A 24,691-nucleotide genomic window follows, 5' to 3' on the forward strand; every position below is an offset into this window, starting at 1 on the left:
CTGATGCCAAAGCATGCCGATAATAATCAATTAAAAATTTTATTGAGTCTTTGTTACTGATGTTTTATAATAATAACATCACTTGTAATGCTTCACACCATTATTCAGTTCAGTGAAAGAGTATTTCAGTATATATTATTCTGTTACTTCATACAGTACAAAACAGTTTTATAGTTCATTTTTATAACAGTTTTATTCATGTTATTGTCATTAATTTTAATTTACTTTGTGTTTTTGTTCCAATCAGTTTTTAACAATGAATGATTCTTCAGGAAAATCCTTAAGCAGCTCAGAAAATAAAGATAATCAGCATCAAATATATAACCTTAAAACAAGATAACCCTGAAACTGTAGTCAGAGTTAGTGTTAATAACTACAGTCAGACTCAACACGTTTTAAAATGTGTTGAATTTTTAATGCTGATTATTGTGGCGGAATGGTAGTATCTCAGTCTTTTATCTAGACGTTCTAGGTTTGATTCCTGGTCAGGCGGGCCATTTTTCACACACTACAAAGATTCATCATCTACCAGTAACTGTAAGTGGGCATAAGTTGCTATATAAATAAATTATTGTAGGTATACAATCCTGGAGCATCATCTGAATTAGTGATTTACTTTTATTCTTAAATTTGTTCAAACTTGTGGATGAACTCTTTGTTCACCCACTCTCTACCAAAATCCTCATTCTGTTATGTTTTGGTTTGCTGCATGCTTTTGTGAAACAGATTATAGTTAATTTATTTTTACTGTTTAATCTAAAGATGCTGTGGAGCAGCTTTAGCTTTAAGCTATCTTTATTTTTTCTGAAGATAGTTTAAATTTTTAATGTTTTTAATTATGTTAGTGATAACATAATCAACAATCATTTTTTACATAAAAATAATCATATTTCTATTAATGATTTTTTTTTAAATGTTTAAGTTCATGAGTACACATACTATGCTGATAACTGGAAAGCAACTTCAACAGAACCAGCAAGATTCATATCAGAATATGGTATACAGTCAATGCCATCATTTAGTACATTATTGGAAGCAACAACACTGGAAAATATGTCACTGACATCAGCATTTTTTAAAAAACGTCAACATCATGCAAGTGGATACCAACAAATGACATCTGAAATAAGTATGAATATGAACAACCCTGAAAACAAGGATATTCAGACATACATATATTATTCACAGGTATATTATTAAACTGAATATTAAGATATCTTTATTTCCACTGTTTTTACTACGTACCTACTTTAGTTCTATTGCTGGTATAAAACTAATTAAAAATTTTCTTTATTTGCTTCATCATTATTATTTTAATAATGATTTCTCTATCAGCTTTTATTAGGTAAGAAATAACTTTTGATGTAGTTAATATAATAATAATAATAATAATATATATATATAGTTAATTTAATGTTTTTTTTTTTTTTATGTGCTCTCCCACCTCTTACTATCATTTCAATTACTTTATTTCTCCTTCAGTGTTTCCCAAAATCCTCCACACCAGATTCTTCTGCAATGAATTGTAGAAGAACTCACAAAAACTGTTTTCCTCTACCCTCTCTTCACCACTGGATATTTAGCTTTGTCATAAATACTCCATAGTTGCAGTCTTCCCCCTCAACTGCTACAAAATTTCAATGCTCCCCTAAATCTTGTCTAGTTTGCGTACACCAGTTCTTTCATATTTCTTGCTTTCATTTCTGCTTTTCACTTTCTAAAATACCTGTTTTTTCAAGTTAATTCTCTCTATTTTGCATCAACCTTGTTGTTACTCTCAATCACTTTCCCTTTGTACTCTTCCTTGTTTGAATGGCTTTTTGCATGATTAAAACATAACTTTTCATTTTCCTCTTAGCAAACATTTTTAATAATTTTATCATCATCTATTTCTAAAATATTTTCTTTGAATTCCTACCAAGAACCCTTTACAGCTTCTTATTCTTTTCGTTAGATTGTAAATTTTGGAGTACTTGGGATCTACTCTTTGCATTCTTCTTTTATCAGCCAATAATTTCAACCTACTATACGGATGGATAAGCATTAGAAGATTTTCAATGCACATTTCTGACTTTCTTTCTAGCTTTACACTTTTCATTCCAGTTGCACAGTTCATATCTACATGTTCATATAATAAATCTGGTTGATAAATTTATTGCCTGGATTTTTCATGTTTCAAGATGGATATTCCTACCTGAAAAAAATTGTATTTCCAATTTTCATGTCCATGCAAATGCAAACATTTAATAGAATCTTGTTATCATTGGTCATGTCATGTAAGTGTTTGATTTCATTATACGAATATTCTTTTTTCAATCTGAGCATTGAATCTCCAGCCACTAGTTTCATATCATTGAAAATAACATGAAAATTAATATGAAATTAAATTTATTAGCAAACTGGTCAAACAAGTCATTAAAAGATTTTTTATTCTTGTCATATGACAAAATCTATCTTTACTGATAACACAGAGTAGACTTATTTATTACTAAATTTTTAATCATATTATGATATATATACTTTTAAGCTTAAACAAACTAACCTTTCCTGACCCACTTTTAAAATTGTTACAGTAACAACCTGTTTAATCCCTCCCTCATTCTAGCTAGCTCCTAAAAGCTACAGTATCTCCTAATATCTCAGACTTCTTATCTAAAATTGTTTTATTCTGGAGAATTTAATGTTTTTGTACTTCATTATCTGTATTTCAAAATCTTTGATCAGGATCAATAGTTTTGAAAGTTTCTTAACTTTCATTCTTCAAGATCAGTTCTGTCCATGCTAGCCAGATAATATATATAATATTATATGAAATAGAAATCACCAAAACACTGTAATTAGATAAGTTAAACTGCTAAGTTTAACTTTAATTATTAAAATTAATAAGGTATTATTAATTTCTTGTAACTAGTTTTTGCGGTATCCCGCATCTTCAGTTGGTATTAAGTTCTATATCACATTAAAACAGTTTTTTAATTTTTTGTAATTTTATTTGAAATTATTTTTCACATTGTGAGTAATATAATGAGCGTATATGTAAATTTTGCTGTCTAGTATTGGAATGAGTAAATATATATATAATATTTTTTATTTTTTTTTTAAATTCAAAAAATTCATTAATATATTGACCACTGTGCTAATAAAATTTAATATTAAATGAGATATAAATCACCAAAACACAGTAAATATATGTTATAAAATAACATATATATAGAAATGTTATAAAAAAATAAGTTTTACAAAAAATAATATAATTGTAGAATTTAGTAATAACTGAACATGTGGGGGATCCTGCAAAAATTGATTCTTGGATTTAATATGGTAAGTTTAACTTATCTATTTACTGTGTTTTGGTAGATTATATTTCATTTATTAAATATATATATATATTATATATAAATTTTTGTACTCTATATATTAATTAATATACTCTATATATTACTAAATTTTTATACATACATATTATGTATATAAATTTAGAAAATGTTCATGTGATCCACAAGACACTTACATTCAGCTGTTTTGTCTAAAATTTTATGAAAAAGAAAACAGTCTATCGATATTTTTAATTGAAAAGATTACAACTACATGTCACCAGGAGGACTTCATACAATTCATTGCCCGCTTAGAATAAAAAGTTCCATTTTTTGCTAATAAATAAAACTGTTCCTGCAACAAGAATGTGGAACAGATGCATATTGTAAATTTCATTAGGACAGATAAATTAAATTAGAACAGTAAATTTCATTAGGTTCCATTGACAGATACATCCCACTGACCATTATTAAGGAAGCAGCTGCTACACCAGTAACTAGAATATGCCACCATTACTTCACTGATAGCCAAGCTATTACTTCATATAATAGCCATCATAATTCCATGGTATCTATCCTGACAAGAACAGATGAATGATAAGGAAACCAGAAAAGATAAAGTAAAGACAGAGATTAGGGAATTGTCTATTTACAGAGGGATCGGGGTACTTCACAGACTTTAACTTCATCAATTGTTAACTTTAACCCTTTGGATTTTTCTTTGTTGTCAAATGAAAAAGTGCTTACTGGACCATTCAAGAAGATAGCAACTGAAATAAAGGAAACATTCTGAGACTTATGTAGGAACAGGTCAAGCACATTTCCAGCAATTATTATGAAAAAACTAGTCATTTATACTGTTGAGGTAAAAATAGATATGAAAATTATTAGACTTAAAGAATAAGTTCAAATGATGGAACACTTTACCTACAAAACTCTTTTATTGACACAATGTTGATAACTTTTAATATTCAGTAAGATAACTTTTATTCTTTACGTTCATTTGTAAATAGTTTTGCATGTTATATGTGAGTGTTTCACAAATCTTTCTTCATCTCTATGCTCTATTTGACTAATTTCAGCTATGAGGCCTGTCTTAGTGGTGATTGTCTTGAGATTTTTCTTAACAATTCCCCAAAGACTCTCAATATGATTTACAGCCAGCTATTACTAAAGAGAAGGACACTGATTCTTCTCTAATTTTCTTTAAGATAAATTATTCTGATCTTGCTTTGAGAGAAGAACCCCATCTTGTATAAAAATAAAGTTCCCAAGAGGGAACCCATTATTTATTTGTAGAAAAGGTTGGTTTCAATAGCATCTGGTCCTGACTCACACACCCTTCTACAAATTACAGTCTTTCACTTTGTTTTGAAGATGCAGTTCAAACATCATTATGAAGATTGTATGTTTCACTGCCTGTTGTGATTTAAACCCTCATCTTTTGTTCAGTATATTGATCCATTCTCTTAACCTACTGAGAATATGGATTTATCAGAAAACACAACCTGAAAAAAAAGGAGAGAAAATAGCACTTTTCTGTCTTATTCATCTAATAATTGGAAGAATTTCTTCACTCATTATATACTTTCACTCATTTTTCTCTGAACCTAAAAACAAAAAGCTGATGTGGATAACACATGACTTCCTTGTATGCCTATTAAATTACATGTACACATTTTTTAAAATGAAAAGTACATAAAATTTTATTTTATTAGTAACTTCTGATATTTTTTCATATTTTTTATTATATATTGTAAACTTTTTTTACAATCAGAGGTTAATAATAATTAATAAATCAATATATTTAAGTTACCAAAAAAAGGTAATGAAGTCGAACTTGCATTAATGTGCCTTCTCCTTGTAAGATCCAAATATTTCATTATTAAAATTTTATTTGGCTATAACTCTAGAACCAATGGAAATAACTACCACTTATGATATATTGTTGAAAATCTCTCAATGAGTGCTTATTACTGCAGTTAAGAAAAAGTCCAAAATCCAAGTTTTTTTGGATTTTGGGCTTTTTTGGATACTTTTCATCCAGTCGATTGAAATCAAAAGGGGAGGTGCACAATTAGACAGTCCTAAATCCAAAATTTCAACATCCTATGGCTAATAATTATTTGAGTTATGTGAGATACATATGTATGTACACACAGATATCATGCCAAAACTGTCAAAATGGATTCAGTGATGGTCAAAATGGATATTGCCATTGAAATCTGAAAATCAAAATTTTTCACTATCACTTCCTTGTACGAAGTAAAGGAAGTAAAAACTGAGAACCCTATACTACTAGCTTCCAGAAAATATTAAGACAATGATAGTCATAGTTACCTTATTTTAATCATTCCCAAAAGCCTCTTCAACTTCCTTAGAACAAATCAGCCTTTTCTTAGTTATTACATGTACAACTTTTGCTTTTTGGGGGGCCTACGTCCTGTGGGCCAAAGGTACAAAGTCATCTTGATATGATAATGATGATTGTACTCTGTATGTTTTTTTGGTCACTCTTCATTCTGTTTGTTTATTCTTTGACTGGGGTTCTCAACTCAGATTTCCAGCTACTGTTGCCTTTCTGTTTTGAAAGATCCTTATGGCATATAAATGAAACATAAATATGGAGACTTAGTTTTTTGAAATATTAAACTTTTTTGTGAAATCACATTGAGAATACTTATTTTCTTTCAATATGCACTCAACCAAGGAATCACATTTATGATTCTCATAACCACTTATTTTTAATATTGTAAATCAAAATGTTGATATGACAAATAATCTGAATAAACAAAACAAATATTTTTTTTATAATCTAAGAAAGATTAAAGAAATACTAGAATAGTTAATTAATAGCAGTTCATCAAATAAGGCACTGATGAGAGCAAGGCTGATATCTTTGAGGAAATGGTTATGAAACTAAATTTCTCCACCAAATTTATTTAGAAACCAGACTAATAATCATAGGTTAATATTAAATAACTTAATTGTATTCCAGTTTTACAGTTCTTATTTATCACAATTAATTTATTGAAAATTACAAAAAAAGATCATCAATTTTGAATGAAATAATTTGCACAATATAGGATAGAAATTTGTTTTGAAAATATTAATGATTACTTATGGATCATATTGTAATGTAAAAGTGTTGAAACTAATAGAAACTACATACTACATTATACATACCAATTTTGGTACTATGACTTCAGGCATCCTTTTACCCACATATTTTAACGAAGAAGGTAAAAAGATAGCTAAAAATACAGTCCTTGTGGGAACTATGATTCCTAACATCAGCCTAGTTCAAAAGCCCCATTACACTAATAGCCAACATTTTTTCCATGATCTACTACAAGTAAAATTTTACAAAAAAATAACAGAGGTTGTTAATAAACATACCACTGTCCCTGCAATATTACAGTGCATAATTACAGGAAAAAACACAGAGTAGCACAACATAGCAATACTAATGAGGTTTGTTGTGCAAATAGTGTAGCATACTCCAATACTCAAGATACAGTACAAGATTTTAAATTTCCACAAAATTTCAAAACATCAAAAAAATTTCAAAACATCAATAAAATTGAAGTTAAACCAATAAATACATATTTACAGTCCTCAAAAATTTTTCTGTTGTTTCAAATATCTTTCGAAATTTTAAGTGTAGTCGTCTACAGTAAAAAAAAACCCCAAAACATATTAAATCAGTAAAGTGATAAAAATTCTTACTATATTCACAGAGTAGCAAATCTTACACCAAAAAATCAGAATCCTCAACTGACATTGAGCAAGCTGAAGATTTCTAGCATGCTTAAGGAAATATTCCTCAACTTCAAAATAATTTGATTGCTACTCTTTCTACATCTCAAGTTCTTGTCTCTTTTTGCCTGCTGTACCAGTTACAAAGAATTTATAAATTCACTTGTGCATTACTGATACACAAGAATAATGTTTGCACTTCAATATAAACTGATATAACTTCAACTAAATTTTCAGATAAACCAAGCAATGTCAATTAAGGCAAAGACAGAGACATACAGGCGAAACAGAGATTTAATAGAGGAAAACGGTAATGGCAACACCATGGGCGCTCTCTATTGGCAGTTAAATGATGTATGGCAGGCACCTTCTTGGTCATCTATCGGTAATACTTTAAAAACCATTTTCTTTTATAAATTATTATCCACTTTACAATCATACTAATAGTTTCTGTTAGAAAATATTACCAGTATTTACAATTGCACATAAACTTTTGTCAAACACAAGTATTTAATTTGTAACTTTTATTTTACAATACAGATGCATGCAATTTTTAGAGACCTAATATTTTTATGAAAGAAGTTTTGATTCATGTTCTTTTGTTAAAACAGTTTCAGCAAAAAGTAGAAATGTATCATTAAGGGAGGAAATCTTAAGAAATCCTTAAATATTTATTGCTTATGTAAGTTCTATAATCTGTACAATATTATCACATAAAAAGCAGTAATATTTATTATAAAATGTTCAACAAAAAAATAGTCTAATATTGACCTGTTACTGGGATTTTTCAGTGCAGTATTGGATTTGAAGGAGTATCAAGGGGCGTCCATCCCTGATTAAGAAAAATGCATTAACACTGGGATTTTAACTAAGATCACTATAGGGGGTTGTTGAGAAAAATTGAGAATAGCTGAACTTGAAAATGAACAGTTGAAAAAGGCAGAATTCAGCATCTCTAAAATTGTGTACATGTTTCAGTGGCAGTTTCAAGACAGGTTTCAGTGACAGTACTATCACACAGTGATTGATGGCCCTAATATAACAACACTGAAATTTTCCTTTTTTAATTAATATGAAAAATTTCCATTGTTGGCTCAATGATATTTGAAAATATAAATATCCTTTTATCATGTTAAAATAATAAACAGAATAAATATACATTATTCTCCCATATTCAAAGCATTTCAGGAACTAATGGGACTGTTCAGTTATTTAAGTTGCCTTGCAGATTGCTTGATTTATTAACACAATATATGAATGCAAATTTTCATACATTCTTTTATAATAGTACATGAAAATTTCATGTTTTACGTGAAAAACACCTAATTTCATAAAAATCAATTAAATATTTTTTGTATAATGATTTTGTTATAATTAATGGTGTATTGCAATTGTACTTTTCTTTTTGTAAACATTCGCAGGGGCAAACGGAGACTTCAAGAAATGCAGCCAATTTTTTCATGTGATTTTTGATCTAAACTTCCAAATATCATTGTTATATATTGGTCATTTTTTTATTTTCAAGGTTTTCAGTTTTTTGAACAAAGAACCATTTTGAGTTAATCGTCATTTTAAGCTTTGTTGTTTGAATATTCGTTCAGTAGTCTGGAATTATAATGTATCAAAATTGATGCTTTTTTATGAATAACTATGACAGATGAACAAAAATAAAAAAAATTATGTTACAATTGAAAAAATGCTTTATAAACTGAAATTTCAAATTGAAGGATTTACATCAGGGCTTAATAAAAAAAATAATAAAGAACGTGTCGGAGAGTGGTTGAATTGTAGGTGATGGTAGTGAGTGGAGGATTGGGAAATCTCAGATGGGGGCCAAACCATGAAGAAAAGTAACTGCATATCTTCAAAATAAAATCACACTGCAATTTGTAGATAATTATTTTTTTCTAAATCAAGTAGCAGAATGAAAGGATCACAGTTCTCATATCAGAATTCTGTAATTTCCCATTATTTACAGGATGTTCAAAGGAATTTTTAAGTAATATTTTTAAAACTGTAATATGTAATGTGGCTCTTATCATACTTTGCATCACCTTCTTATTTTTCAATTTATCTAAATCTTGAATATTGAACTGAGCATTAATTTCATGGAGAACTGAAATGGACTATGCTTTTGTTTAATTTCTTTTGTTTTAACAAATGAATTAAAAACACGTGTTTTGTTGTATTTGGTTTAATTAATAATTAGTGTTTTTCATATATTGCAATTTTCTATAATCTTTTCCAATTTTTTAATCATTTAATTATAACTTAATTAACACCACCTGCTAACAATAAATAGCAGTAATAATAATAATAACCAATAAAGCAGTTGAAGCACTTTGATGAATTATCATGAAAGAAAGTGCTTCAAATTAAAAAACATTTGTGTGTAAACAATTTAGTTAAATTAAACCAAATCAATCAAAACTATTGACTTTCCATACAGAAAGGTGCTTGTAAATTAAATTTATGTTAAAAAGTTTCCTTATTTACAAATGTGTACAGGTAATAATTATTATTGTATTCTCATGCTTACATCTTTTTGTTTAACTTATTCATACTAGACTGCCTGCTTAACTAAATTACTCAAGTTCCTATTTTGCATTAATAAACCAAAAAATAACAATAATGTAGTTTAAAAATAAAATTAACACAATTAATGATTATTTATAAAAACTTGTTCGGTAAGGAGAGTATTTCAGCATAAAATTAAACTACTTTGTATGTTTAACTACGGTTGGATTAAGTTCAATCATAAATGAAGAACTACTTAAATTTTATTTTTAGTAGTTACTGTAATTGATATATTTTTTCAAAATTTTATTTTACTTTTATTCTACATATGTTTTGTAATAGTGTCTAAGATTTGCCTACTAATAATCAGAATTGTTTAGTTGAAGTGTCTTGTAGAACTAACATTTCTGAAGCTGTAAAATTAAACTATGTATTTTCAGTTAGGAGAATAAGAAACAATTATATATATATTCATTTATAATTTTTTTTTTATCTTTTTTTTTAATAAATGGGTATTTCATTTTAATCACCCCCAGGTGATTTTCTCATAAACTATGCACAATGCAAAAAATGACCTAAAAAAAGTTACTCAGATTGGAGGGGAACACATCTTGGTGACATTGGATTTGGATTATATAATATATATACTTCAATTCTTCATGGGACACCCAGAGTGTCTCATGAGGAAACGGAGAAACTTTTTGGACATATTCTACTGGTGAAAGTAATGAAAAAAGTTCATACAAACATAGGTCTGCACGCTTTGTTTTCAAGTTAAGGCTAGCAAGAAAGATTTCGCCCAGATTTCAGCTGTTTTAATAAAAAGAAGCTCTACTGTAATTTTTGGGACCTAAATTAAGGAGTAAAGTTGGTGATATCATATGTAATTTGAGCTGGGAAATAGGATAAAATGGGTTCTAGAACTTAAACTCCAGTAGTTTTTAAGATATCCTTTGTAAAACACAAAATTCAGCGTCAAATTCAAGTTTTTTAAGGTTTGTCTTTACTACAATCACCTTTAATAGGCTACAGTGTTTTTTAATGCAGAACTGTTTACCACCTATTACCTAATATTAACACCTTTCCTACTCATTTATAGATGTAAAAATTTTTTAAAAGAAGATTTTAAAGTTATTTAAACTTTTGGCTTTTATATTAATTTATATAGCTCAAATTGAGCTTAAAATGTTAGGTTTGAACTTATGATTTCAGTAGCTATGAAAATATCAGTAGTATTTAAATTATTTCAAATCCTAGCAAAGGCAGTTATTTTTATATGGTTTTGAATACTAGATGATGGATACAGATGTTCTTTGTTGGTTGTGTTTCAATTAACCACACACACCTCAGGAATGGCTGACCTGAGACTGTACAAGACTACACTTCCTTTACATTCATACATATCATCCTCATTCATCTTCTGAAGTAATACCTTACAGTTGTTCCAGGATGCTAAATTTAAAATAAAAAGAGTATTTAAATAATTTTTGGTATAATTATAAAACTGTAATATAACAATTTACGTTTCATTTTGCCAAAGACTGAAATAGTCTCTGTTAAAGAAATAACCTTTCTCAGTTATAACAAGTAAACTTTATTTTATAGAATACGGAGGTAAATGGAAAATGCTTCACAATTTTGCAAAAGAGTTTTTTGCTCAAGTACTTGTTTCACCATGGATAACAGATGTAGAAAATTTAGCAGTAAGTATAGTGTCAGATAAACGAACTGGGCCACCTTTAAAACTCACTCTTTACACTCATGTTTATTTCTGGAATTCTGAATCTCCAGTTTCTACTAATGTTACAGAAGCAATTAAAGTGGTAAGTAGCCATATATTTTCTCTTAAATACTTTTCTTTGATAAATAAGTGAACTTAATATTAACTATTTTAAAATTATTTTTTATAAAGTTATTTGTTGTTCTACAAATTCTAATTTAATTGTTCTTAAGAATTGAGGAATTTTGTTTATTTTAATTTTAGTCCTTGCTTGACCGTTTTATTTTTATTTATTATAATTTATTTATCACATGTTTATTTAAGTATTTTAACAAGAACATTATTTTCATGGACAAGAGGTTAAAAATCTACCATTGCTTAAGAATTTTGATGCACTTTTCTATTTTTTATGTTTCTCTTCATGTGTATGTTACATCCTAAGTCCTAAATTATCTGCTTTATATACTATTGGGTCTGGCCAAATTAATCAATGTTTTGACCATTTTTTTTTTACCACCCACCCCTTCTCCTTATACTTGTCCCTTCATATTGTTGGTTCTGTGGATGCAGATCTGACCCTACTTAGTTATCTACATGAGAATACCAAGATCTGAAGGACCAGTGTGCATCCTTGTTATTTACTGCCTGAAGACCAACTCAGGAACTTCTTTCTTAATGGGTGGAGTATCATTGAATAAAACTAGGCCTCTTAATACCCACTCCAGTATATATTGTATGTATTCTTGAAGTATCTTCCCATGTAAGTTTTCCTTCTTACCACTTCACTTCTAATTTTTATTAAAAACAAGGATAACAACATCACTATTTAAATAACAAAATGTAAATGTATATTTTTATTTCTTGTACTGAGAATCATGAGATAAAAGAATTTTTGTCTTTTTCTTGTCTCAGTCAAATTTCACTTTTTTGTACTTACAAAATATATTTGTTCATAACAACATGATATAATTTATTATCTGAAGTTTCCAATCATTCACTATGTCCACATTAAACTTTTCTTGGTTTAATTGTTTTACTATTTTCTTACATTTGAACAGCATTATAATGATTGAACAGCATATAATGTTAATGATTACTAAACTGACATCAATGTAATCATTGATTAAATCAATGTACAATGCTCAGTTGTTAAAAAATAGTTGTTAAAATAGTTGTCAAATAAGAATACCTAATAGTATGATAACAATAATCTTGTTCACAAATAGTTCTGTCTCATGCTGAAGGATGAAGGAGTTTAAATGTGTAAAACAAATTTCAGTATATTGTTTTATGTACATCACTGTTTCATATTCTTTAATTTATTTATTTATTCCATGAAATTACCAGTACAAAGAATTATATTTACAATTAGTATTGTATAAAGAAGTAAAAATATACAGAATTAATTAATAATGAAGATTATGGTTTTGTAATTAGCCAGCGTTACTCACAGCTTATAAGATTGTATTTGAATTCACTTATTTATTATTTTGAAAAAATTACATTTTTTACAGTTTAGTTACATTACTTTAGACAAACAAAAAGAAAAAACCTCAATTCACACTTGAAAGTGAAAAAAGATTGTAACACCACACCTTAATTAACCACTATTTTTACAATGCAGAAATATTTACTCATTGTCTTATCTTTCCTTAATAATCTAACAACTTGTAGATCTTGGAGTAAACTAACAAAAATTACTTTAAAACACTTCACTTGTGGGTTTAGGTAAAGGATAATTTCCTGACCTTCAATTTGATCTTATACTGAACTTGCCATTATCATCATTTCCGTTTCTAATAAAAAAACTTTTTAAATTTATTAATAAATAAACGCGTAAGAGGTAATATACGAGGGTTATTTTTTTTCAAGGTCCGATCGGTCACGAAATTAAAACCAAAGTGAAAATAAAAAAATTGTTATTTGTAACAAGTACTTACATAGTTACGCTATTTCTCTACATAGTCGCCACCCCGATTTAGACATTTGTCGTAGCGTGGTATCTACTTTCCAATAACATCGTCATAAAACGGAGCCGTCTGTGTTTTCAGCCATGTTTCTACGCTGGTCTGCGGCTCGATGTCTGTGCCAAAATGTTGTCCTCCTACCTAGCGTTTCAAAGAAATGTTGTGAGCAAAGAAGTGAAAATCGGATGGAACCAAGTCCGGGCTGCATGGTGGGTGATCAAACACTTCCCAACGAAAACGCTGCAGGAGCTTCTTTGTTACAGCTGCAGTGTGCGGCCGAGCATTGTCATGGAGAAAGACAATACCTGATGACAACATTCCTCTCCGCTTATTCTGAATTGCCCTTCGTAGACGTTGAAGAGTCACGTAGTATGAGGCTGCAGTGACGGCTCATGGACTGCAGTGATCTCGCTCAACGAAATCATCGGTTGACACTCGTTCCTTCCCTGACCGCCTGCATCATGAACATCTGTACGTCCTGCATCATTGTCGCACTTTGCTGTCACTCATTAAGTTTCACCGTACACATTACTTATTCGTCGATGAATTTCAGCTGCATTACACCCCTCAGCCTGAAGAAATCTAATTACCGCACGCACTTCACGCTTGGCGGGAGATGCTATTGTTATAGACATGTTTACGTGCTCTCTACGTTTTCAGAACTTAACGATGTGACGCGGCGTGATTGAAGACCATACTAAAGCCGCTGCGTAACACATATGCGCAAAGGTTCATCCGATTTTTGCGCGGGTTTTTATTTCGCGACCGATCGGACCTTGAAAAAAAATAACCCTCGTATTAAGTTGAAAAAATAAAGAAAAATAAAGAGAAGTATGCTGTAAGTGCTGCTTATTAACTAATAAACAAATAATCTTTTTTTGAATGGTAAAAAGATAGTACTCAGTAGGTTATGTTAATTTCATAAGAACCATCGTGACAACAAATCCCATATTGTAACTTACAAGAATTATTCCACAAGTATGCACTGTGCGTGTGCGAGCAAAAACAAAAACACACAATAACTCGTGGCAACCGGCAGTTTGTAGCCTGAATAGTCAGAGACTGTGTAAGTTGTTAGTGGTTTACTAATTGTCTAATGTCAGTACAGTCCGAAGATGAGGGAGAAATGAAGTTGGTTCACTAAACAAATTCGAACAACGTGTGTACATAAAATTAAAACTTTAAGAGGAATTGCTGGGCCAATAATTTATCAGTCATTACAAAAAGTGTGTTGGTGATGATACTGTAGATCGCAGCAACGTACAGCGTTGGCATAAAAGGTTTAGGAAGGGCAGAAGGAGAACAGCAGGTGAATCATGCTCTGGCCAACCATTTACTGATATAGACAATACAAGCAATTGTTATTGCTCCCAGAGGGATCAAAGACCACCACATGTCAGTGAGAGAAATCAGAATACCAGAAACTGAGTCCACTTCATTTTAAGAAACACTTGCAAAAAAAGATCACAGCGTGATAAGTACTGCACCAACTAAATGAGGAACAAAAAGCAACACACTTCTCAAAATTGCATAAGCACTGCTTACATGTTATGAGGGGGAAGGCAAGCAATTCTTAAATCGAATAATTGATGTTGATGGAACATTGATACATGATTTTGAACCTTAACTGAAGTCATAAAATAATATTTGGAAAGTCAACACCCACCGAGACCAACAAAATGTCATCACGTGTAGTCAAAAATGAAATAAATGATCATTTTCACTTACTTTTAAGAGTATATTATTTGCTACGAACAGAGTGTCAAGTGGTCTTAGAGTGACTTCTGTTTACTACGGAAACTTTGAAAACTACAAAAAGTTTGAAAACTGCCCATAAATAATTGACAGTGGTGTGTCAATTTTCTTGACAATGCATGCACACATATTGTGAGTTATTTTGTTGATATTTTCATATATAATGGTTAGGAAATGCTTCGCTATCCTTCCATACAGCCCTGATTTGAGTCCGAGTTAGCAATTTGACAAAGTTATTTGCTTCCTAACTCAGGAAATTCAATACTTACAAAGATCATCTCCTGACAGGAATCCAAAAGTGCGACTATTGGCGAGTGTACATTGAACATTGGGGGGGGGGGGGTTATATGGATATATACATATGGGGATTATATGGGTGCACATGAGGGATTAATTTGGTGTACAAATAAATTTTCTTTGAATACTAATGAACTGTGCATTATTTTTGGGACAACCTCCACAGAATGGACCAATGAGCAATAAATCAATTTTAGAATAGACTTTAGAAAATAATAATGTAGAAAGTTGAACTTTCTTATGTTCTTACACAACTCAATTTTTAGTTTATTAATTATTATCCAGTTCAATTTTTGATCAATAATTAAACCTAAATATTTTATCTTTTCAACGTACTTGATCACTACATAGTTATTAAAAATTCAATACTATGTTCAATACATCTTCAAAATTTATAACACAATCCAGCCGAAAGTTTTGACCTATTCTAAAGATCGTAAATTTAGTCTTAAAAACTATTGTTTTTTTACTTTTAAGACCATAATGGATCACTTTAGATCATTTTTTTTTTTTTTTGGCAAGTTCTTTCTTCTCTTGCTGATTTGTGGTTTTTCAGCTTTTCTTTTTTGCGAGTAATTTCTAAGGGTTTCAGATCTTCTTGCCCTTTCTTGTTCAGAGTACACCCGGCTTATTGTTTTCTTGGGTTTTGATAGGAATCTTGTTTCTTTATTTTTTAATTTCTCATAGTTTCCGGTTTTCATTTTTAGGTTTTCATGGGTTATGTCTAATTCCTCCATGTCTTTCTGTACTTCGTATAACCAGTTCGGTCTGCTTTTCTTGTTCCAGAAAAGTTCGATTATCCGTCTGATAAGTCTGTTCTCTTCCATTCTGAAAATATGTCCTAGAAAGGAAATTCTCTTCTTTCTAAATTTATTAGTTATCGGGATGATTGTTTTGTAAATCTCTTCGTTTGGAATAATTATCTAAATCCCATCTTTTTTAATGTTTTTCCCGATGCATCGTCGTAGAATCTGTCTTTCAATATTTTCCAGTTTGTCGGTAAACTTTGTCTGGTACGGTCCAAATATGGTTTCGCATCCGTAAAGTATTTCTGATTGGATAACTGAGTTATAATGTCTTATTTTTGTGTTTATGGACATGCGTTTTTTGTTATAGATGTTTTGTGTTTTTATTGTGGCTTTGATGAGTTTATTTATTCTTTCATTCCAGTTTGGATTTTCTTGGAGGTTGTGTGTGATGTTTTCCCCCAAATATTTAGTTTTCTACTAGTTCTATGTCATTATTGTTTATTTTTACTCTGCTTATGCATAGTGGGTCTCTCACCATAATTTTGGTTTTTTCGTATGAAATTTTTAGACCAATTTTTCCTGCAATCTCTTCCAGTGTTGACAGTTGGAATCTGGCCTCTTCTATATTTTGGGCTAGTAGGGCTAAACCGTCCGCAAAGCCTAGGCAATTTCCTGAGATATCTTTTCCTATTTTAACGTTATCTTTATTTAATTTTTTCCAATCCCGTATTATAAATTCAAGGGCACAGTTGAATAAAACCGGTGACAGTCCATCTCCTTGTCTCAGTCCTGTTTTGATGTCGAATGGATCAGATATTTCTCCCCTGAACTTAACCTTGGATTTCGTATCCGTTAGTGTTAGTCCGATGATGATTTTGACTAGTTTTGGGTGAAGCCCTAAATTTATCAGAATTTTTAGCAGAGATTCTCGATGTACACAATCATATGCTTTCTTGAAATCAATAAAAGTCACTACCAGTTAATTATTCCTAAGCTTATGATATCCTATAATTAATTTTAAATTTAGAATTTGTTCTGGGCAGCCTCGCCATGGTCTAAATCCCCCTTGGTATTCCCTAGTTCTTGTTCCAGTTAATCTTTGATTCTGTTGTAAATTATTCTTGATAGAATTTTGTAAGTGCAATCTAGTAAGGAAATTCCCCTATAGTTGTCAGGGTTGGTTTTATCACCTTTTTTATGTAAAGGGTAGATTATTGCGGTTTTCCATTCTTCCAGAAATTCCTCTTTGTGCCATATTTTTACCATTTCTTTATGGAGATTTCTGTGTATTCTTTCTGACGCGTTCTTCCATAATTCTGCAGTCAGGAAATTTTCTCCACTTGCTTTGTTGTTTTTCATTTGCTTCAGAGCTATCTTTACTTCTGCTAATGTTGGTGGAAGGATGTTTTCTCTTGGTGTTTTAATCTGGGTATTTGTGTTTATTTCCAGAAGTTCTTTTGGTTCTTCACAATTCAGAAGTTTTCTAAAGCTTTCTCTCATGATGGTGGCATTTTCTTTATCAGTGTGTACCAGATTTCCTTCTGAATTTCTTAACATTAGAGTTGGGGCATTAAATGTAGTGTTCTTCAGTTTAAAGTTTTTGTAGTATTGTCTTGTATTATTTTTATGGAAGTCTTTCTCAATCTGTTCTAGTAATTTTTTGTGATATTCTCTCTTTTGATTTCGGATTATTTTTTGTGCGAGTTTTCTTTGCATTCTTAGTTTTTGTTCGTTCTCTTCTGTTTTTCTTGATTGGAAGATTAACCAAGCCTTGTGTCTGTTTGCCAGTGCTTGATCACAGGTAATGTTCCACCACTGGTGTTTCCTTTTTTTATCTGGCAGTGCAATTTCTGATGCTATTTCTTTTAGTTTTTCCACCAAGGCTTCTAGTTTGTTTTCAGTCCCTAGTTGTCTGTTTTTTCAGTGTATGTGACATTTCCTGTAATTTTATTCTGGTCATATTCCTTTTTAAATCTTTTGTCCCTAGCAGATTTTCTCCGTAGTGTCATTTTGATTTTAATTTTGATTAAGTAATGATCTGAGTCTACTTCCAAACCTCTCATCACTTTTATATTGTAGATCTCTTTGTGTGAATTTTTTTCCATACAGACATGGTCGAGTTGAAACTCTCCTAGTTTCCAGTTGGGACTTTTCCAGGTTTTCATTCTTTTGGCTTTTCTGGGTAGTCTAGTGAATTTAGATAAAAGGTCGTGATTTCTACAGTAATCTACCAGTCTTTGGCCATTTGCGTTTGTTCTTTTCTGTACCAATGATGTATTATTTACCAATGATATCTTGGTATCTTTTTTCCTTTCCCAACTGTGCATTGAAATCCCCTAATAGAATTTTGGTGTGCCTTTTGTTTATTTTGGTAGTTATCTGGTCCAATAAGTTCCAGAAGTTTTCCACTTCCTTAGGGTTAGTTCTGTTTTTAATGTTTGTTGGTGCAAGTGCGTTGATTAGTGTGTAGAATTTGTTTGTTGATTTTATCGTTAATGTTGTGATTAGGTCTGAGTACGTTTGAAAATCTATGACTGAATTGAGTATTGTGTTTTGACGATGAAACCTGTTCCAAACTGCGGAACATTTTTCATGACTTTTTTGCCAGGAATTCCTTGGTAGATTCTGAACCCTTGTGATTCGTAGTTTTCTTGTGTGGTATTTCTCATTTCTTGTGATGCTAATATTACTATTTTCTGGTGTTCTAGTATGTTTGTGAGGTTTTTGAGTTTCCCTGTTTTCAATAGTGAATTAGTGAACTATCTTTATTTAATACTATTTTACTAAAAATATTTGTAAGACTAATAATAAAATAGAATAGTTATTAATAATAATATTTTTTTAATTTATTTAGATGACCACATTTTCCCTTACAGCCATCCCAACTACCCTGTAAAAAGCCCTTACTAACAGGGAAGCTGAGTGACCTCTCTAATATGAAAAAAGTGGATAGAACAGTAAAGAGAACCTTCGCATTTGCTATAGTCCTATCAGGGATGTTTAAAACAGGGAAACATCAAAAATATTAAATTGAAATATGTCACAAGACTACAATAATATAAGCCATAAAGGACTTGGCAATGCAGCAAACCAAAACACAATACTAAAACAGTGCATGCAAGTAACAAAAATAACCAAATAAAATATGTAACTAACAATAAAAAAAACAAAATATTAACATAACAAGGCACTAATAAGAAATTCTACTTAAATAAACTTATATCAGCAGGGTTAAACTTAATATAACCAGGGTTTATCTCGAAACACATTGACCACACAACCATATTTGTATAACCTGCTAATACACCTAGCTAAAGTCAATCTGTTATTGTTACACCATTTAAAAAGGCAGTGCCTGTGAAGCGAAGAAAAGGAACAGTTATGGTTATGTTTATGTTTCTCAAATCACACTCAATAAACCCATTAACCCAGACAAAATCCACGCCATCTCCATGCAATCACATCTATGAACACATCCGAGGCGGGCAACTGATGTGGTTCTTCAGTACCTTCACTTATGTTGGCCAATGGCACAATGGTCTTGCTCAGAATCACCCTGTGGAGTGTGGGATTGGCAATCCAAAGTTGGTTGCGGTTGTGCTTCTTGGTTTCGCTGTCTACAGCAGGGGCGGGAGGTATGACTGATCTGGTTTTGCTGATGCTGAGCGAAGTGCAGATGCTCATCCCTCTTCCTGGTTGCAGAGCCGGTTAGGGTGGACTGCTGTGAGCTTGCTCTGCCGAAGTCTTGCCCCATCCAATATGGGTCAGTCACTTCGGTCGTTAATAGGGATTGTCCCATGAGTAAGGGTATCGGAGCCCTTACTGTTACATGTGAATCCTGGGATGTTGGTCCCCATGACCCACCTGGCCTGGGTTAAGTCTGTGAGAGGTGTTTGACTAGGAAACCCAATTAGTATCAATGATCTGGGGCATGACCAACCGTCTCTCCACCCGCACCATGGACCTATTAACAAGCGAAACAATTTTTGTGCATAATTCAACTTCCGTGGCAGAGGGTCCACGTAATAACTCTCGTCTTGGAGAGCATTTGTCTTCAGATGCGAAGCGAAGGAAGAGCATAGAGTTTAGTGATAAAGAAGAGTGTACAGTCCACGAAAAGAAAGATTGAACTAAGTTTCGACCGAAAAGTGGCGGACCGATTTCTAAATATCTTGTAATAAAAGAGAAAGGAAGGCGATTTTTCGAAGATTAAATAGCTTGAGCCATCACGAAAGCTGCTGGAGGACCTGTTAATGATACAAGAAAGACTGTGACAGGATTATTTGTTGAGACCGTCAACGATCTTCAGTCTTCACGGTTACTCAAGTCAAAGAAGATGGGACTCATCGATATTGAAGTTGCCCCGCACAGTAATTTAAATACTTCCAAAGGTGTTGTTGTGTGCAGGGATCTACTAAACTGCATAGAATTAGAAATTGTTGAATAGCTTCACCTACAAGGTGTAGTTGCATGTCGAAGATTGAACACACGACGCAGTGGAGAAGTTGTACCCTCCACGTTACATGTCCTGACGTTCAACCGATCCAGATGCCCAGAGAAGATAAAAGCTGGTTTTCATCGATTGAATGTTCATCCTTTCATCCCAACTCCGCTGCGTTGTTTTGGATGCCAGAAATTTGGACATAGAACAGCGCGATGTACAATAAAATAAATTTATGTATGTGGTGAGCCGTTGCATCCTGATGACCTATGCAGGGACCCACCTGTGTGCGTTAATTGCCACGGACACCACTCCGCAAGATTGTATAGCTTTCTGCTTTATAAACAAGTAGCTATCCAGGAAATAATTAACGAACAGAAGGTCAGTTCTCTACGATGCGAAGAAAATTGTGACCAGTAGATTGCCGAAGACGGCTCCGTATGCTCAGGTTTCTGCTGCAGCCCCCTTTAAAACAGCAAACACGATATCTGAACTGGCACCAGCATTAGTCAAGATGGTCGAACTCATTATTAATGAGAAATTGAAAATGAAACCAGTAAAAGATGTAGCCCATAAACTGCAGAAGGTAGTGGATGTTACTAAAACAAAGATTTCTTCTCCCGAAACGACTGCGCCGTCAACTAGTTCTAGCAGAAACATAATTACTATTACTATTTTTTTAATAATAATAATTACTATTATTATTATTTATTACTAAGTATTAAACATATCATTAGTTCTGTACATATAGCTGGCTAACGAGGCTCCGAGTGATTTCCTCGGAAATGCTAATTTTTTTTTCTTTGCCCTAATTCTACTTACATGTCATTGCAAGGACTGGATTTGTCGGCCACCTGCAAATATTAACATTTCAAAATAATTAGGAAATGGATTCACACCATCATTAGAGCTGGCGATGTGGTGGCCAGGGTTGAAGTGATTGCAGGTGTAACGGAGACCCTTCCGATGTCCAATGCCCCCCACGATGGCAAGCATGTAGCTAAAGTGTCCATGTATGTCGGTGCATGGGAACCCTGAAAGCTTAGGTGTGTAAGGACCTAGAGTCGGTACAGTTATTGCGCATCCACTCTCTGCCAGGACATATGTCAGTTCCACCGAATTACCGGACCGGACCTCCAAAGTTGGTAGCGCTGGAGTGGGTGGGTACCCCGGCGGCTATTTTTGCTACAGAAGGGATGAAATATCATGCAAGTTGAACAACATCCCAACCCCGTACGGGGAAGGCACCTTGCGACGTTACCGATCGCCACATCACCCCTTCTGTTCCAAGCCCTGAGGGGCTTTACCGGAGGTCGTCTTTAGACCCTCTAACTGATCTCATATCACAGTCATCAGCCAGGACTCTGTCGGGATGCCACAGATGTAAATGCCTCGGCAGATATTTGCATCAGTAAAATACAGATCAAATTTTGCCTTCACGTAGGCCGCAAACGGACATCTTCACATCCAACCTAACATGATTCCCTCAAATTAACTAACCGAAACCGCGGACCCCACGCCTTGTCCAAATTTGACAGCACCGTTAGTGACTGTGAATGCCTCATAAAACGAACGAGTTGAAAGTTAAATCAGTGCTACACTCATACCAATCAAAATTGTGTTTTACACAGCATAGAAATTCAGACCTACACCCAAATAAGTCGACCAGTTTAGGTCACCTAACAAGGGGAACGCAACCTCATTCTAGTTCGCGCAGGAGCCGGGGAGAAACCGCGCACACCCACCCGGTCCCATTATGGAGTTTCGCGCGGCATTACCAAGTCACAATCAGGACTGCCACCGGCGGAACGAAGCCACGCCCCCGGTCAAACGGGCTACCTTACCATGGCAGCGCCCCCCCCCCCCCCCCGTCAGCGGAAGCCTCAAATCGAATCATAAACAATACCAATATAACCGTGGTACGATTCCAATGCGCCTAACTCTAACTAATCCAATGCCTAGTCCGGAACCCTAGCAACCCGGGACCTGCCACGATCAAATACCTCGACTAAACTTCCCCTGCGGACCTACCCATCACAAGGGCGCGAAGAAAACCAGCCACTATAGACCACTCCCCGTGGGTCATCCAGATAATACGGAGATCCAGAAAGTAGTGTATTCTCTCAAGTTCCCTAACAGTTCCTGAACGTTCGACCTCATATCGGGGGCAGACATAGAGGACGTGGTCTACTGTATCATCAGTCCTACAATCCGGGCATTGACTCGAATCCACCAAACGAAACCTAGCCAAACTCGCCCAAAAGGCATCATGCCCGGAGAGAAACTGTGTGATATACCGATTGGGGGAAACACACCTAATCGCATCTACATCAGAGACTGTAGGAAATATACATGAGTGTAGTGACCTGTGGAGGATTCGTCCCACCTGACCTGCCAAGACGCAAGGCCCCGGTAAATACTATTGTCTTGAGCAAATCGTGTTGCTTGAGGCTAAACGAGAAAACGACATTTTACCTAATCGTGCAATAATATCTACGCACACGTCCGAGGTGGGCAACTGACTGACATGGTACTTCGGTAACTTCACTTATGTCGGTCAAAGGGCAATGGCCCTGCTCAGGAGCTCTGTGTGGAGTACAGGATCGACGTTTTCGAGCTGGTAGCGATTGTGCTTCTCAGTTTCGCTGTTCTGCAGCGGGGAGCGAGAGGCATGACCCTAATCTGGTTTTGTCGATGCTGCGTGGAGTGCTCAACCCTCTTACCGGTTGTGGAGCCGGTTAGAGGGTGGGCTGTTGTGAGCTTGCTCTGCCGAGTTCTTGCACCTCTCAGCGTAAGTCAATCACTTCGGCATGTCGTATGGGTAAGGGTATCAGAGCCCTTATTGCTATGTGCGAATCCTATGATGTCGGTATGTCGTGGGTCAGTCAGGCAGTACCTGACTCCTCGACCCGAGTTAAATTTGTAGTAGGTGGCTGACTGGGGAATGATACCAGGCCTGATATGTGATTCAAGGCATGCCAAACCTGCACCTCTGATCTCTCCACGTGCACCTTATTACATATTGACTGACTATACTGAGGAGCGTCGAGTTTAATGAGCCAGAGAAGATCAGAACCAAGTTTCTACCTGAGAGCTTTGGACCAATTCCAAAGAATTTGGTGATAAAAAAGAAAGAAGGGCATTTTCCTAAAGTTAGTCCTTTCGTGATTGCATGTGAAATCACAGAAGCTGCAGGAGGACCTGTAAAAGAGACAAGAAAAACTACTATGGGCTTGTTCAATGACCTACAGTCATCATGGCTATTGAAAGCTAAAAAGACAAGACTCATCGACGTTCAGGTTGTATCACATGGTACTAAATACATCCAAGGAAATTGTATGCAGAGGCCTTCTAAACTGCACAGAAGAAGAGATTGTTGAGGACCTTTAGAAATAAAGAGTTGTTGTATGACGATGTTTAAACACCTGATGTAACGGAGAATGTAAAACATGTTACATAACATAAATGTTAAAACATGTAACACAGAGGATACCTCTGCATCACGTGTTTTAACATCTAATAAACCTAACTGTCCTGAAAAATATTATACCTGGCTTTAATAGACTTGATATCCATCCTTTCATCCTGACTCCACTTTGGAGTATGAAATGTTAGAAATTCAGACATACCACAGCTAGATCACTAGGAAACAGGTCTGTCCCTGTGATGATCCATTACATCTTGATTCTAGAGCAATAATATAATTTTTGTTAGTTACTGGCAGACCTTTAATGATTGCGCATTTTAAGAACAGATTCTGTGTAAAGAGATTCAGTAGATATGTGGGCTGCTGGTTGTATACTTTGTGAACTTCTTGGCCATAGACCACTACTGGCTGGAAGATCAGAAATACATCAGTTGGAACTAATCATCAATTTACTTGGAACACAATTAGATGCTATCTGGCCCGAGTATTCATCATAACCAGCACTGGCAGATTTTAATTTAAAAGCACAGCCATACAATAATTAATACGAAATTCCAGATATCCTATTATTCAGGGAAACTAAATTAGGATGTATTCTTAATGGTCACCTTCCTAATAACGTTAAGGGCAACAATACTGTCACATCTTTTCTTGCTCGTAACACTAATAGAAATCTCTCAACTATACTCGAGAATTTCTGAAAAATTGAAGACGTCAATACTGATGCTTCAGTTAATGCACACAT

The 24,691-nt window shown here is 33.4% G+C and overlaps 1 protein-coding gene across 1 annotated transcript in view; it reads left to right on the forward strand.

Moving 5' to 3' along the window:
* LOC142327658 (beta-mannosidase-like) overlaps positions 1–24,691 on the forward strand; it is a 103,393-nt gene that overhangs the window by 67,154 nt on the left and 11,548 nt on the right. The window contains exons 10-12 of the mRNA XM_075370883.1: positions 923–1,188; positions 7,311–7,458; positions 11,196–11,413. Coding sequence (XP_075226998.1) covers positions 923–1,188; positions 7,311–7,458; positions 11,196–11,413 — 632 coding nt within the window. The remainder of the gene's footprint in view (positions 1–922; positions 1,189–7,310; positions 7,459–11,195; positions 11,414–24,691) is intronic.

This window comes from Lycorma delicatula, chromosome 1 (assembly GCF_047948215.1).
Source record: "Lycorma delicatula isolate Av1 chromosome 1, ASM4794821v1, whole genome shotgun sequence".
NCBI classification, from domain to species: domain Eukaryota; kingdom Metazoa; phylum Arthropoda; class Insecta; order Hemiptera; family Fulgoridae; genus Lycorma; species Lycorma delicatula.